At 43.1% G+C, this 15,694-nt stretch overlaps 1 protein-coding gene across 1 annotated transcript; it reads right to left on the bottom strand.

Annotated features, from left to right (window-relative positions):
• Positions 1 to 565: 565 nt before the first annotated feature.
• Positions 566 to 2,655, bottom strand: LOC145899053 (uncharacterized). The gene is made up of 2 exons (XM_082987766.1): positions 2,066 to 2,655; positions 566 to 1,557 (listed from the first exon to the last, which is right to left on the bottom strand). The coding sequence occupies exons 1-2, from the start codon at positions 2,403 to 2,405 to the stop codon at positions 971 to 973; spliced, it is 927 nt and encodes a 308-aa protein (XP_082843892.1). The 5' UTR covers positions 2,406 to 2,655; the 3' UTR covers positions 566 to 970.
• Positions 2,656 to 15,694: the final 13,039 nt, after the last annotated feature.

Below are 15,694 nucleotides of genomic sequence, written 5' to 3'. Positions count from 1 at the left end.
AAATCAGATAAATTCAATTTGTTTTGCACTTTTGCCTGCATCGAAGACAGTTCGTTTACGTAATCTGTGTTGTTGCACTTCCATGGAAATTGCTGTGTTGTTGGAAAAACACATCAAATTTACCTTCGCAGTTTCGCATATTTCTGTCTTAACAGTTCGTGAATAGAGTGCATTTTGTGACTTAATACAAAACACTTGTTTGTTTCAAAACTGTCACTTCATTTTAAATTTGGGTTATTCCAAAACAAATATTTGAAAAATTGGCTGTTGAACATTTATGCCTTCTGTTTTCAGTTCCTTACTGCTGGTTGGATTTACGATTTCAACCATTTTTTTAAGATCCTTTTGCGGATTCCAAACGATCGCTTTTAGCTGTTAATAAAAGCCATTGCTACAGCAACGGCCCACCTGTGCCGCAAAACATTGCGTTAATATTTTATGAAGGTAGAAACTCGACCAGAAACCTGACCTCTGATGTCGGCACTCTTTTTGACTGTTGTAGGTTTCGAGAATTTTATTCGCAAGAAAACATGATGCTCGAATGCATAAAACAAATGACTGCGCAGTTCTCTATATGGCAGGAGTATATACAAAATGAGGAAAAGAACAAGATAAAAGCTAGTAGCTATGACAGAAACATTGTAGATAGCCGATCACTTGTTTAACGTGACTGGCAACGAAGGTATACGAGCATACAAAGCATTTGCCCAGTATAAAAGGGTAACGTAAATATCCAGACTCGAGCGGCGAGCGTGTTTTGTGATAACAAAGTACATAAAAAGTGGTGGTGTCGTTTACACGTTACCGGGGCTTGTCCGGGCACGAAGAAGGATGGGCTCTCTGTAAAAACACGGTCAGCGTCTCAATTATAGCGACAGCGAGCAAATGACGAATGAAGAAAATAACTTTTGAACAGCAACAATAAATTACGAAAGTAGAAAAGTGAAAGGGGGAAACTTCAACCGTTTCTCTATTTCCACCGTATGCCGTAGTTCCCGCCGTCGACGTGCGCCGTCGTCAGTTCCAAGTAGGGGGCGCCGTATACGTGGACCCCATTTTTGCGGCATTTCACCAAGGCCCTTGTGCGCCGGCGCCGACACAGCAATCCCATCTGAACGTTCGGCAAACGCCAAGACGACAATGTGGGCAAATCGCCCCCTTCCCGCTGATCGGTGGCGTTGTCCTCAGTTGCGTCATTGCTGTCCGTCAAACCTTCCTTGGTGACGTCAAAGACATAACGCACAATCCTCGTGTTGGTCCGGGTTCGCCCAGAGCGGTTTATTCCGGTAACTGGCACATATTCCAACCAATACCTTCCGCGAGCCATAATTTTGGGTCTTTCGCCGCCAATAGCTTCGTGAACCAAAATGGGGTTAATCATCACATCGCGACGTTGTACGATGGGTCGCCCTTTTCCGCTGCGTGATTGGTGTCTCTTCGTGACCACAGGCCTGTGCTCGACGTTCACATAGATCTTGGCAGTGCGCAATCGAAGTGTGACGTCAGAGGTGCGTATCGAAGACGTGTCGTACGATAGGACGTTGCGATTCCGGCGGTCTACGAGCAAACACAGTTGAGATAGTGATCTCCATTTCCTATTCAAGGTCCTAATCTGCTTGGGGTGGAAACAAACGAGTCGGGTTCACGCGTTGTCTTATAGTTCGCGGTTCGGACATTGGCAGCGGATGTTTTGAGTTTTGCATCGCGATGTCAAATGCGATAGAGTCACGTCGAGCGGCAGCCCGTCGCTGACAATTCGCGTAAACAGGATTAATTGCGTGGGGGGATGAGTTACCGTGATGTGGTATCGAACTCATCGGAATTTTGTAATTGCGCTTGAAAGGCTATCGCTGCATTAGTCGGACAAGCCGGCGTGATTTCTTATCTCCCAGCAGAGAAAAATCTTTATCTCAGAAAAAATATTAAAACATAAACACAGGAGAAGTTATTTGTCTGGCTCAATCAAGGACCGTCCCTACATGATCCAAGTTCCGAAACAAATGTTGTCCCGGTATACCAACATAATACAAAAAAAATTGAAGTTATATTTCAAATATCAACTCACCTTTTCTTACGTACGCCACGGGGGCAACAATTATCGTATCTCCATGAGAATTAGGAAATGTGAAAGCCGGGACGTTCAAAAGAGTGCTGTTCTCCATTTCAGTTATTTGCATATTTCTTCTTCCTGCCGCACGCTTCTGGTTCCTCCTAACTTCCTCCTCTATCCGGGGAGTTCTCTTTGCATCCGGAAAGACCTCGTCTTCCGATAACCTGGACATTGTCCTTCCCGAAGTTGGTTCAAGATCGGACTTCGGCGATCGGATTCTGCCGGATTCAGAGGTTCTTATTCCCGCGAAGGTCACCGCCAGGAGGCACAGCGAGCTGATTGATATTTCCACCATAATCAGTGAGTGCGCGCGACTAGGCTGATTTTAATCTCGGATAAACTGGCGCGACTTCCCGCTTTCGAAAAACAAGGCGCCCGATCGATTATCAATGTAAACAGATCAAAGTCAGTCTTTCTTCCGGGCTTGCTTTCGGGTGAGATTATCTTCCCGCTTTGGCCAAAGTGCGTAGACTGCAGAAGACGGTCTTGCTCTTTCCTTATATATGTATTCTACCGGGCTATGATCCCAACTTCGAGAAGGCCTCTTTTTTCTCTGTTTTTACCCGGTTTATTTTGACGACGGAGTAGACCAGTCGGCTTACTGGAACACCTAAGTTGCCAGCTGGGGAAGATAAATGACACAGGTCGTTAACCGATTAGGACCTTACCCGAAACGTGGCCTTGACAGTCGGAAGAGTACTCTGACTCATCACGGAACCTTTGGTTACGATGACGTGATGCCGGGGAACCTGACTTTGGGTCAACAAAGACTTCTGTGTTTCTCTCCTACGACGATCCGGATAAACGTAGTCAGCGCTCTATGAGCCGACAGTAATCTTAAATTTTCGCATTGACGGACTACTATTTAAGCGGGTTTTTTAGAACCGAGATGACAAAATTAAATCCGCAGTTTTATTTAAAACTTTTTGTCTTTAAAACGCCCCACAAATACGATTTTAACATTTGTAACGCCGACGTGTGCATAAGATATTTTTCTGATTGGTTTGAATTTTGGCCACAACAACAGTAAATATTAATTTCTCAATACAAACCTTACCCAAAAATGATACTTTGCCGTGAAACGTGAAACTTGTGCCAAGCACAAACTTTATCAATTACCAACTGACGCCAAACCACATACACTTCACGCTTCTCGGTAGCACGTTTGTGTCAAATCGCCCCAGCCGCCCAAACACTTATTTATCCACGATTTCCGCTCCATCGCTTGTCTTCACACCTGGCTTAAACCGGACCATGAAAATCCTACACGTTACGTGATAAAGGCCGCACCGTTCCAATGAGGTTATTACGTTTTGGAAATGTCGGAAATCGTGTCGTTCGCAGATAATCCTGTTTATTGGAATCACTTCCGTGGTTTATACACACGGGGTGGCTTCGAGCGCCGCTTTTTTCTGATGTAACGAGCAAAAAATAATCGTAAAGCCGCGCCAAATTAGAAAAAAACTAAAAATATCTTGAAAGTAATTTTAAATCCTGTTCCATAAGTGATGAGGGTACGCTGGAAAATTAACATTTCAGTTGACAGGTTTCTTCATCGATCATTTTCGCTATTTCAAGGACCTGTAGGACAATTTTAGTCGGTCCTTTGCCTAAAAATAGATGCCGCACTTTCTCAATTATGGATTTCACTTGCTCAATTATGGATACACGCGGATTACACAAAAAAACGCCAATTTAGAAGCTTCACGTTTTTGCCCACATCGCTTCAATTTAATTTACCCGCAAAGCAGAGCGTCGCGCTGTTATAAAACGCAAACGCACTCGCTTGACACTTTCTCCCACGGGTTGCTCGAGCGTTCACCAAATCCTAGGACTTGACCGCGTGGTTGGCGCCGCGAAAGCGAAATGAAGCGGGCGAAATTGTCCCAAAACAAAACACGACTTGGCAATTAACGTTTCTAGGGCTTGCAGAAGTTGGATTACCGCACAGGGCACCCCTCCCTTCCTTTAAAAGGATCGAAACTTTTCGTTCGAACTGGTGAGGACATTCCTGTGCCTTTTTAAAATGTTTCCAACCGACATACTTGCGGCGGCGTATTGTCACGCGTTCTCTTCCAAAAATACGCATCGTCGGAATTTTTTGCCCAAAAAAGCCCGCCCGCCCCACCTGGGGCCGTGCGAAACCCAATTCAGGCGCCTCCGCCCCTTTTGGTGTCAGTAGATGGGTGTCAGGGAGTGGGTTTGTGGGCGTCACCCCCGGGATCGCGGAAGTTTGACCCCTCCCGCGCCCTCCAGGCTACCGGAAATGGATTTCAGACTCCAGCGTTCCGGGCTATGCAAAGTGTAAGTGGCTTGCACATGTTTTGAGAAGTTTCCGTCGTGTTTCTTGGGCCCAAAAATATTAAATCGAGTGTGTGCACGCACCTAATAAAGCTTATGCGTTATAAAGCTTCAGTTCAAAGCGGCGTTTTGCGAAACTCAGTTCATTAAAACAATTCCAGCGAAAAAACTGTGGTTACAATTTTTTGAAAACAAGGTCTTCATCATTGCCTTTTTCAGATATTCTAGCGATTTGTTCGTATTTCAAATTTAGTCGTACTTGTCTTTGTCTATATTAACACCTAACTTCGCTTTAGTCTTCGATCCGCTTATTTAAAATTTTCTGGCCGACACAAGACTCGCACTGATTTAAATACTTCCAACCAAACCTTTTAAAGACGCACTCCAATACCCTAAATCTGATCTACCGAAAAAAACGCTTTTTCGCGATCGCCAAACTGTCAAAACGCGGTGAGCCACCAATTCAACGCTCCAGCCTTATAACTCCATGAAATCATCTTAATGAAAGAAAAGGTGCATCGGCTTAACAACGCGACATAAAGACCTTCATTCAAAGGCGGTGCGTTAGTAATATGCGTGTGGTCAATAACGTAATTGGCGAGACGCGGTGCCAACAATCGGTTTTCGCAGACTCTTTTCGTGTATAATCTACATTAGATTGTCGACGAAACGACAAAGGTTCCACTTTTATTCCGCTTCCCGCTGAAAGTTCAAGTTAAATCGACTTTCCCGGAAGCATAAAAAATCGACCGCAGTTCCTTCCTCATTGCAAGCTCATTAAGCGGCAATCGCAGCGATTTCGGACTCGATATCGCCGCGCGCGAGAATCGTTATACCTGTCCGGAACACAACGACCCCGACTGTCGCAGGTCGGTCTCCGATCAGTGGCCATGATCTTGGGATCCCGTGGCAATAAAGGTTCCTCGCTATATCCGGTCGTAAAGCGCGCGACTGTTTGTGGCCAAAACAGACTCAAGTCTTATCGTACGCGGCCGCGCTCCGATCATCCGTAAACAGATTTACGCGCGCGCGGCACCTTACGTCAGCGCCTGCAAATGTCGCATCACAATGGCCCGCCATTGTTAAATCGACACCCGCCGCCCAGGCACGGCCCTGGCCAAAATCTTTAATGCCGCAACAGCGGCTTGATGCATAATTGACATTAACGACACCCAACCTTCTGCTTTAACCAGGAAGTTGGGGCTAGCGAAGGATTCACGCAAGCGCACAAACAGAAAAACAGCGGATATCGTCTGGCAGTGTATACAAACCACTCATATTAGCAACATATTTATCGTCGGGTAAGGGATGCGCTGATATTGGCAGGAACAACACTAATATGTCATACATAATTATATATATTGTGGCGTTATTGGCAGCACAATACCCGTTGATCATATTTATTATATTGTGAAACAATCAACATTCGTCAAAATGTAAAAAGATACTGGTCATGTTAAGTGTTGAAAGCATACAGTGCGTAATAGTTGGCCGACTTGACACTTTCGTACGTTCCGCTGACCTGGGTTATAAAGTTGGCTGGATGGACCAATTTGGTATGGCTGTTAGTATGAACCATATTCACAGAACACCCCACACTGTATTTACAACTTTCTTTTCTTATCGTTGATCTTCAGTTCGTTGCACTTGTTGTCCGTGCTTGGGTTTGGTTCAATTGGTAGACTTTAATAACGACAAGTACATGTACATATATTACATGACCATGCAGGGTGGCTATTGCGAACTTTTTAATAAACGACTGCGTCCACGCATTGCGCTCAGACCACTAAAACGTGACCACTGAAGAAATATGTTTGAGGTTACCCCATGGCAAGGATATATTGACCTTTCGTGTTCAGTTTTAAAATATATTCCGTTTGTTAACGATTTGTGATGTGCACAATTTCTGATCAAAACCTACAAAGCGCTTGTTATCATGCGCATTGAAATTCAAATAAACGTCAGTTTATATTTGTCGTGTGCGACTACGTCACGATATACTGCGTATCATGGTGTGAACGTACCATCATAAAGCGTTATAATGTTGCGGATATCGTAAATCATTATTATTGCTGTCTGTGTTTCAGCGCCGGTTGAGCGTTGATAAACAAAGTCGATTACTTGGTAAGGGAAGTTGTCAGCAACAACAGTTATGGTTTAAGTTTGCACCATTCCGAAGCTTTCGCCATTGTTACGTCACTGAAGTGGGATTTACGTTATATTAGAAATGCTTGTGGTCAAAAAAGTTTTGTTTTGTTATGTTAGTGAAGAAATTGTCAAGTAAATCAGATAAATTACCCGCTGAAAGGAATCTGTCAACTGTGGCGGATGGAAAACTGTCTGTATTTTGAGCAACGACTGACTGGGTAACACGCATTCGGTTCTGTTCAGTTCATGAATATTTAATTCTTTTTAATTTAACAAACCAGGGGCTTATCTGCACTTCTAGATTCGCGGAAGGCAAACTTTTGGCCGACTAAGAACAATCTTTTTCGTTGCTGTTGCATTTATTGTGCTTATAGTTTATAAAAGCGTTTACAGAAAAGTTGGCACCTTTAAATGGTAAAAAAACATGAAGATAAAAGTTAGGAAACTGTTTTACCAGAGAAAGACGTTTGTCACAGAGAGTGGCTTTCGTGTAACCTCTGGTGGTAATCGTAAATCAAACAAGTGTGTCGTTAGTGGGCGTAAGAGACAAAATTCAGCGCGACTTTATTTGTCATTGTATACGTCCGTTCTGTCACTATTGTTACGCAGCCGTTTATTTAAAATCAGTCGTAGTTTACTGGCAGATGGAGTTTGTAGCCACCGACACCAGTCGTCTGCTTTGTGTTGAGGTGTTGGATTGAAATCAATATTTGTTGCAGAAAGTTTATGCGCTTTACAAGCAGAACTGTCTCCTAAAGCTAAAGTGATGGGCGTCTAAACTTAATTTACTGATTTTGTGGCCAAGTTTCATTCGTTTATTAGTCGTTTCTGTATACACAATTGGCTATATAGCTGAACATAAGGTTTGCTGGTATTGCAGCCAGACTGGATCAAAGACGCAAAGCGACAGCATGACGCACTTCTGTGTTTGTGTAGTGAAATGTGCATTGGATTCTCTGGGGAGTGTGTTTCTCACCTAACCCTTCAGCTTTAAAGACAGAGAAGTGTTTCGGTACTCTGAGATAGTTTCAGTTTGATTAACTAGATAACTTGGGTTAATTCGTGCGGTGAATTTTTTGAATCAGATTAAAGCTTACTTTTTCACACCTGCCTTGATGCCGGCAAAAGTCATCTCAACAGCTGGCTGTTCCCACAACACTGCAATTGCGTGTGTAATGTTATCCGCCCCATTGCATCTTGACGATTATTGTTTTTTAAGCCGTCTGTCTCTTAGCTGTTACACATACGCGCGGGCAAATCACATACACACACGCAGCACACATCCATATACTGTGACGCCTACCAAAATCGACGATTGTTACGTCACATTTTCCGCTATTGTTCAATCGCCAGAGTTAATAGATACCGCCCGTGGCTGGACCAGTAATCGTCGGTGCAAGAGAAGGAACAAACCGGGCCTTGTCACCGAACTGAAACTTGATATCAAACAGGGTCAGGTTACTGGCTAATTGTTATTTCGGTTGAAGCATCATGAGTTTGAATCTGCGCAGTCGGGTTGGTATTTCCGACATTTGTTGCCCAGGGAAAATTAAAACATAGTAGACAGGTAACACAGAAAGCAAGTTCGCTAAACAAGCCTTCGGTTTTGTTTTGGGTTGGTTAGGTTTTGCGTTTTGTTCAGTATGGACAAAAGGCAATTGGCGGAGTGTGTAATTTCCCACAATTTCGCATCGTCTGTAACATTGGGTAAGCTGGAATTGTGGAAGGCCTGCTTAATTCGCAGAATTTAAGGTCATGGTCTGCATGCAAAGCACAGCAGCTATGCCATGTCACTTGTCAACGCCGTATTTTCAACGCAAATATATTTGCACATGGCTTGTAGACCGTACAGAATATAAGTGAGTACATTTCGTTGGAATTCGACAATCCAACACGTATGAATGAACAGATATTGTGTAATAAAGGGGAGGGAGGTGTCCCATTGTCATCGCATCTGCTGCAAAACTAACTCGACTGAAACCAAGACAAACAAAATATTCAAAATCATTGGAGTTGTGTTATACCACCGTTCGAAAGCACGTTTATCATCGGTTTTGTGTGTGGGACGGCATTTCACGCAGTTGCTTTGTTGATTGTGTGAATGCAAAAACAAACTGTGACCTGTTGGCAGATAGATCGCAGCTGCTTTCCTGTCGCGCCGGGGATGTCCTACTATTATTTATTCTAACGCTATTTTGTCACCGGTTTTGTGTCTTAGTACTTTGTACACTACAGTTATATCCTGGTGTGGGATTTTAATTTTTAAAATGGTGGTTGCAGGGAACGACATATTTCACTGTTTGTGGTCTGTAAAGAAATTCTGGTGCGTTTGTCATAGCAATCAATTCATGGTCTTCTAAACGTTTTGATGATGGCTTACCGCTAACCTGTCACTATACTGCTTGTTGTTGCCAAGCATGTAAGGCATGTTGCCACGAAGTTTACATACTCGTCTTTCACATGTAGTTACATATATTCACGCCCGAATATAACAAGTCTTTTGGTACTTTTTGTGTTTTGAAGCAATTATACAAATGCATGTATGTTGCTAACGCTGCCAGGCATACTATTTAGTGATGAAAAGCTCGTCTGGCAAAAGAAAAACTTGTTTGTTCGACGTTTCGGTTGTTATACAACGAACCTTCATCAGGATAATGAAGTAAAAAACGCCCACACGGCGATAAATAGTCACGCGCGCATAAAGCAAAAGGCAAAAAAGGGGGCGAAAGAAACAACACAAGCTAAGAAGCGGGGAGGGGGGAACACCATTAATAGAAAATGCGCGCCAACCGGACGATACCGAGGTCTAAAGCATAGCGCCTCGAGGTGCGCAAGACCATCACGTTCAACCAGGGGGCATGTCGTGCAGACCGTTTATCAAATTGTGGGCGTTTTTTACTTCATTATCCTGATGAAGGTTCGTTGTATAACAACCGAAACGTCGAACAAACAAGTTTTTCTTTTGCCAGACGAGCTTTTCATCACTACATACAAATGCATGTATTACTATGACGGTGCAAATATAAAAATCGTGACTTTGAGGCTAATTCTTCAATTGCGAAAGCAGTACATACAGTTTCTTCAGGTTACACTGTGCTGTAAGCACCACTCGCTCACGTATGGCCAACCCAGCGGAGGGATTCAGCCGGTTCGCGCGAACCTGCTCCTGGAATTTAATGACCTAAGCGAACCGTTTGTTGACAACCGTATGTGTAGGCCTATGTTTCACTTCGAGCACTGTATTCCCGCGGTTACTATGGCATGCTGCTAGTGAGAGAACCGGTTGCTAAAATACTTGAATCCTACCACTGGGCCAACCAATACCGGAAAGTGTACAATTTCGAAAGTAAAGTAGGATAAACGATGGTAGCTCCTTTTCTATCGTTGTAAGGGCCAATCGAAACAGGTAGTGATTGTATTTCATCAAAAAGCAAGCTCGAGAAAGGCCCACGGTTTGCAAAGTTTGGTCGATGCGGGCTGGTCAACCTAGTTCGCTGGTTCGGAGAAAAGCCTCGATTTTTGTAGAAAGAGAACGCAAATGTTCGGTCAGTGTTGTAATGTTACTACAGAACCGCAGCCCGAGGGCAGACGTCGCTCGCATTTTTCTGCTGGACGCTTCTTGCGCCGATGGAAGCAGCGTACGATGGACAAGGGCGTGCCGTTTGAAAATTAGATCGAGATTGCAGAGGCGTTTGTTAAATAACGCCTTACATTAACCTTCAGTCAATAGTTAAGACAGTATTATAGAAAACAAATCTATGTGCGTTTTGCTGCAATTGAAAAAAAACAAGTCGCAACTGGAATACAAAATGATACACAGCAGGTTAGTGTGAGCTATTGCATGCTGCAACTGGTAAACAACTATAAATTCCCCATTAGGGCGAAACTGTAGTTCCGAATGTGAACCATTCCCGTTCATGTCCAGCCTCCGTAGCACCCGTTTCACAGTTCTGTGACTTTAAAAGAGCCGCGAAATTCACACGTTCTGGTGTTTCGGAAACCGCGAACATAGCAGAGAAGTTTTTAGTATGTCAGTCTTTAGAGCGAGCACCTCTGGTTCAACACCGTGAGCGCCCATATATTTGTTTGCTTGTTGATGTTTTCTGCCTCCGGTGCAGCAGCAAGTGCCATTTCCTCATCCGCCGAAAGTGATAAACTTGCGTGTCATACGCGTAGCAACGCTCTCTTTGCAAATGTAGTATTGTGATCGTGGGTTGTACGCTGTTATATTGCAAGTCGAACATTTGACTATGGTTTATAAAGTTAGCGCAACGAAGCCATTGCACGAGATTTGTCATTGAATGTCATCACTGCTATTGGCGAGAAGGTTTAAGTTGCATTCGCTAAAACGTCAGTCGCTAAATGCAGCTATATTTATTTGAAAACTAATTTAAACAAAACTTACGCGTGCAAGCTCCTTATTGTATACCAGTTAACCGTTTACCCTTGAATATTTGAGTGGGGGTAACGTATGTACGCGTTCGGCCTGTTTGTTCGAATATTTGTCGACATTCAGAACGCCGGCCTTTGAGGGCAATACCGAACCGAAGCAGAAGTGTTCGGTGCTGGTTAGGGCGTGACCAGACCATTTATTTCTCCAGTGAAGCCATAACATGGAGTGTTCTCGACTCGCGCAAACCCCTGGTCCTTGACCCGGTTGTCTATTAGTGCGAAATAGATCACGGTATTCTCTCTTCGCCCGTCCTGCCTCCCACTGATACAACAAGGTTTCTTTCGTTTACCCGTGAAGGCGCAGGAAACTTCGATTCTCTACAATGTAAGATCCGAGGTGTTGTTTGTAGAGCGTCTTGATGGGAGTTAGCAGTTGCGCGCGGTGGCGAAGAGTGTAAACAAAATAAGGCTCGTTCGTAATATGGCTATGGCTGTTTTTGTCCGCAGCCCATAAGTCTGATTGGCTAAACACGATCGAAAAACTACTTCATTGATTCTCATTGCCATGCACACGGGATGTCATAGGGAAGTACTGGATGTTTGCCGCATTTGCTTCGCTCAATCTAACAGCAAATGATAAAGAGTGTGTTTACGTTAAGGCTGGTTTTGCATACGCTTCGTAACAACCCTAATTAGTTCGGGCTAAAGTCACGCAGAAATTTTATGAACCGAAACTGTTTGCATAATATTGACACCCATGCCGTGTTCATAGGGTAGAGCAGGACGATCGATTTGAGGTGAAAAAAGAGATAAAGGTGCAGGTGGAAGGGATATACTGCACGCTATTTTATTTGCAGAAGTAAAACTGATCAACGCCAAGCTGTTAATTTGGTCTGTTAACAAGTAGTTAACATCGCCACAGAACACAGAGCATTAAGTTTTATTAGGCATGCTGTGGTTTGCCATACGCACGGCAGAACGGAAACTAATGTTTGAAAATAGAACAGAGGAGTCCATCCAAACGTACCTTTACGGTTGCGTTTACGGTTGTTTAAAGGAGAAATAAATTATTCAAACGTACAATACGCAGCATACGGCGGTAGTAAACCCGAACAAAACGGTTCGTTGAAAGTCGGCTGCTGTTAAAGGACTGGAAATTGTGAGCAGTTTGAGGTCGGCGCATGAAACCAACGAGCTGGAACTAGTAAATACTAATGGCAACATACCCAGAAAATTTGTGAGATCGAAACTCGGGATGACTTAAACGAAAAGTAACAAAAAAGTTGGAGGAATTGAGAGCTATAGCCTCGTGCAATAAAAGGCTTTGCCCTAAAAGTGTTTCTTACGCGTAAGTGTCATTCATAGGTGGCTGGGTAACAAACCGAGTCTTGCTGGTACCCAATACAATTGTAGCAAGCGTTTGCTTTTTTACATTTCAGTTGCAGTATTATTGATTAAACCAAGTACCTAACAAGATCTAATTTATAGATTGTTGTATATGTGCGTTATCCTATATTTAGATGTGGCAGTTGATAGAATCAGATAGGGTCGAGTTCCACAGTGTAATTAAGCAGATCGAAACCTAGAGTTGAATTCCACCTCTGTGGACAAAATGTCGACCCTTCCAGTCCTTATGCATAATTCATGACCGGGGATTTGGTTTCAAACAAACCTGCATGTCAAAGTACCTAGTTATTTGTAGACAAAACTGACCCTCGAATCCAAAATGCGCCCTGGCTTAAACCACGGATCGAACCAGCTGGTCTGCATACAGTTATAAAGCCGGATGAAACCACAACAATAGATTGAATGCGCGATCAAAAGAAAGAGAAGCGACCCCGCATAATAATATCAGTAAAAATACTTTTAAGAACGGAGAGATTGACGCGGACACATATTGCCCAGGCTGCTGTATCATGCAAAGTTGGGGTTCTTAGCCTGCGTTTGACGAGTTGTTTTCTATTTCGGAGTTATTGAATTGCCGTACATAAAACTTGTTATTGTGCTGCCAGATGGTGTTCATTAACCCCTGTTGTATGAATGTTATAACACCAAGATGTGCAGTATTTTGTAGAGCTAATCTGAAATATAACATATAAGTTAGATGAAAGGCAACACCGACACCTAAACTAAAAATAAATTGTTGTTATTGTGTATTATGTCTCGTCTTGCTTATAGTAACCACGTAGCGCAGTAACTGCCAATCAACAGTACAAAATTTTCGCAACCTAATACAGTTTCCGTTTTCTAAATACTACACCATCTGACTTGTGTCTTGGCTTGAGTCACATAAACTGACCGTCTGCCAAGTATCTTAGGCACCTCATTCGTTCGCACACATTAGCTGCGTTCACAGCTCTTTCTGACAAAACGTTTGGCGTAAGTTTCAGAAACTTTTTTGCTTCTTTCTGCAGCCTCGAACCATCTTATCAGTTCGCTTGTGAGACCGCAACAGAAAAAAGTTGGCTGGTCTCTAATCGTGCGTTTGCTGACCTTTGAGAAGCACGAGTGTGGATGCCAAAGTTGTAAAAGGACAGCCCATCGTTTTGCCGCCATCGGATGTGACACTGCAAGCAAAAGCCAGGGAAGTTTTTGTTTGGAAGTTTTAGATTCGCCAGTGCTGGCTTAATTTGCTTAAGTTGATAGGCAATTTAGATTTTGTTTAAGTGATATCGTGGTTGAGTGTATGAAAATAAGCTCTTCGGTTGGTTGTTTTGAACAGTTGTTTTGTTGTGGTACGTTACATAGGCTTAGTACAGGAGTCGGCAACATTTTGAACGCCGCGTATCAGTTTACAAATTATGTGTTAATGTTACCTTTTCTTTACTCACGGCTGTGTCGCGAAATTCAAGCAATTCCCGGACGGTTAGGTATTTTATTTTAACCGTTACCCTTGCGCATCACAATCCTGGCGTAAGGTAAAGTATTGTAGGATGACCTTGAATGTCACTTGGCGTGCCACGAATAACCACCTTGTGTGCCAGGGGTTGACAGGTCCCTGACTTTAAAAAACGGGAACCTCAAGGCTTAATGTTTCAATTAAAGGGCTATGGAATGCAGATTGTTTCCAAAAATAAGTGTGACGAAAGTCTTAAGGAAGATATATCTACGTTTGGGACTTATTTGTTAAATTATTTCTTCTTGGCATAAGTCGAAAGCTCTGTTAATTGCTTAGTCAACGCACTCCATAAATAATTCCTATTTTTAGACTAACCTGTACGACACTTAAAAGTTGTTTCGTTTATCAAACGATGTTTTCATGGTCGTAAAAAACCCTGAGTGCCATCGTACGTTAAAGAGGTTGGCAAACATTATGACACCTTAACAGTAGCAATTGTTTAAAACGCCGATCAATTTGGCATTATGAACAGCTTTAATCGCAGTTGTTTGCATGCCAAGAAGTTGTGCCACAGTGAGCTACTTCCCGAAAACGCGTACGAATCGTATGTGGGGTTCCATGCCAGCATGCCTAACAGGAAGAAGAGGTTGCAATTTGCGAATTATAACAGATTGTAAGCATGTGGATTTGTGGGCGTTCAATACGTTTGTATATAGGTGTACAGCCTGTAAAACGTTTTGCAGGCGGTTTAGAAAAAGTGAGACATTGCAAAATACGGCAAAGGCATTCACGTGTGTGGTGTATGTATCAAAGTACGGGTCTTGCGCAAAATATCCCACATGGCTCCTATTTAAATATATTTTTGTCTCGTGCGTATTGGCAGTGGGACGGCGGATACAGCTTACTAGAAAGACGTGACGTAATGGTCAGCCTTTGCGAAGATGCGTATATTTTGTTGGCAGTTTGATCAGTTGAAGATTATACACGGTGACAGAGCTTGGTTTTATTGAATTGTACTCTTTTCCGATATAACTGTTTACCGCAGGGCGCGACATATAGTTTATTCTGTTATAATTCGCAAAGTCTTATCAGAAGGAATTGAGATTGATTTGCCGAGTGGCATGTTTTTAAAACTGTGCAGCGTAAATAGGGTTAAAATTAACTTATATTCCGGCGTTTCGACGCAGCATTTTAACGACTGTAAGAAGGGTGTGTCAGGGCAAGACGTCAGCGGTCAAACTTTGGACATTGCGTAGCTCACTTCTAGCCAAGCATGAGGGTCTTTTCGATTTATCTCCGTTCATTTCCCTGTTCGTTGATGCGATGAGTTGGATCTGCGCCGCGGGGGTTGGCTTGGAGCCCTGTATTACCATGGACAATGGCGAGGGTAACAAGCGACATTTCCATCACCACGAAGGCGATCGTTAAATGCACGCAACTGTTCATTATTCAGAAACTATCCGAGGCCGCATGTGATTTGTTTATGTCGCAGGGAACGCCTTCCTTTCTTATTTCCCCTCGCTGCAGTGAGTGAGGTAGGAATTTTGCCATTGGGTGTTTTTGTCCCGTAATAATTCGTATATTGGATGTAGATTGCAGTAGCAAATGTCTAACACTATTGCTTGTTGCAAACCACGTATAAGGTATCATATTGCATATGTCAGTGAAGTACAGGCAAGGCATTTCGGTGATCCTTCGTGGCTGCAGACGTAATTTGAGTTGAGACTTTGAATATACTGATTTTGCAGCATTGAGATAATATCACCATGTCAGACCAAAGAACGCGTTTCTATATCCTGTTGGAACTCGATTCACTTAATTTTAATGCAGGCCGACGATAAACTGTAACCGACCTATAACAAAACCTACTGATTCAACAATGTGATTTTGCATTTTCCAGCTAT

This window comes from Ascidia mentula, chromosome 4 (assembly GCF_947561715.1).
Source record: "Ascidia mentula chromosome 4, kaAscMent1.1, whole genome shotgun sequence".
Lineage (NCBI taxonomy): Eukaryota > Metazoa > Chordata > Ascidiacea > Phlebobranchia > Ascidiidae > Ascidia > Ascidia mentula.
The sequence above is the reverse complement of the archived record's forward strand: the minus strand, read 5'-3'. Positions and strand labels throughout refer to the sequence as shown.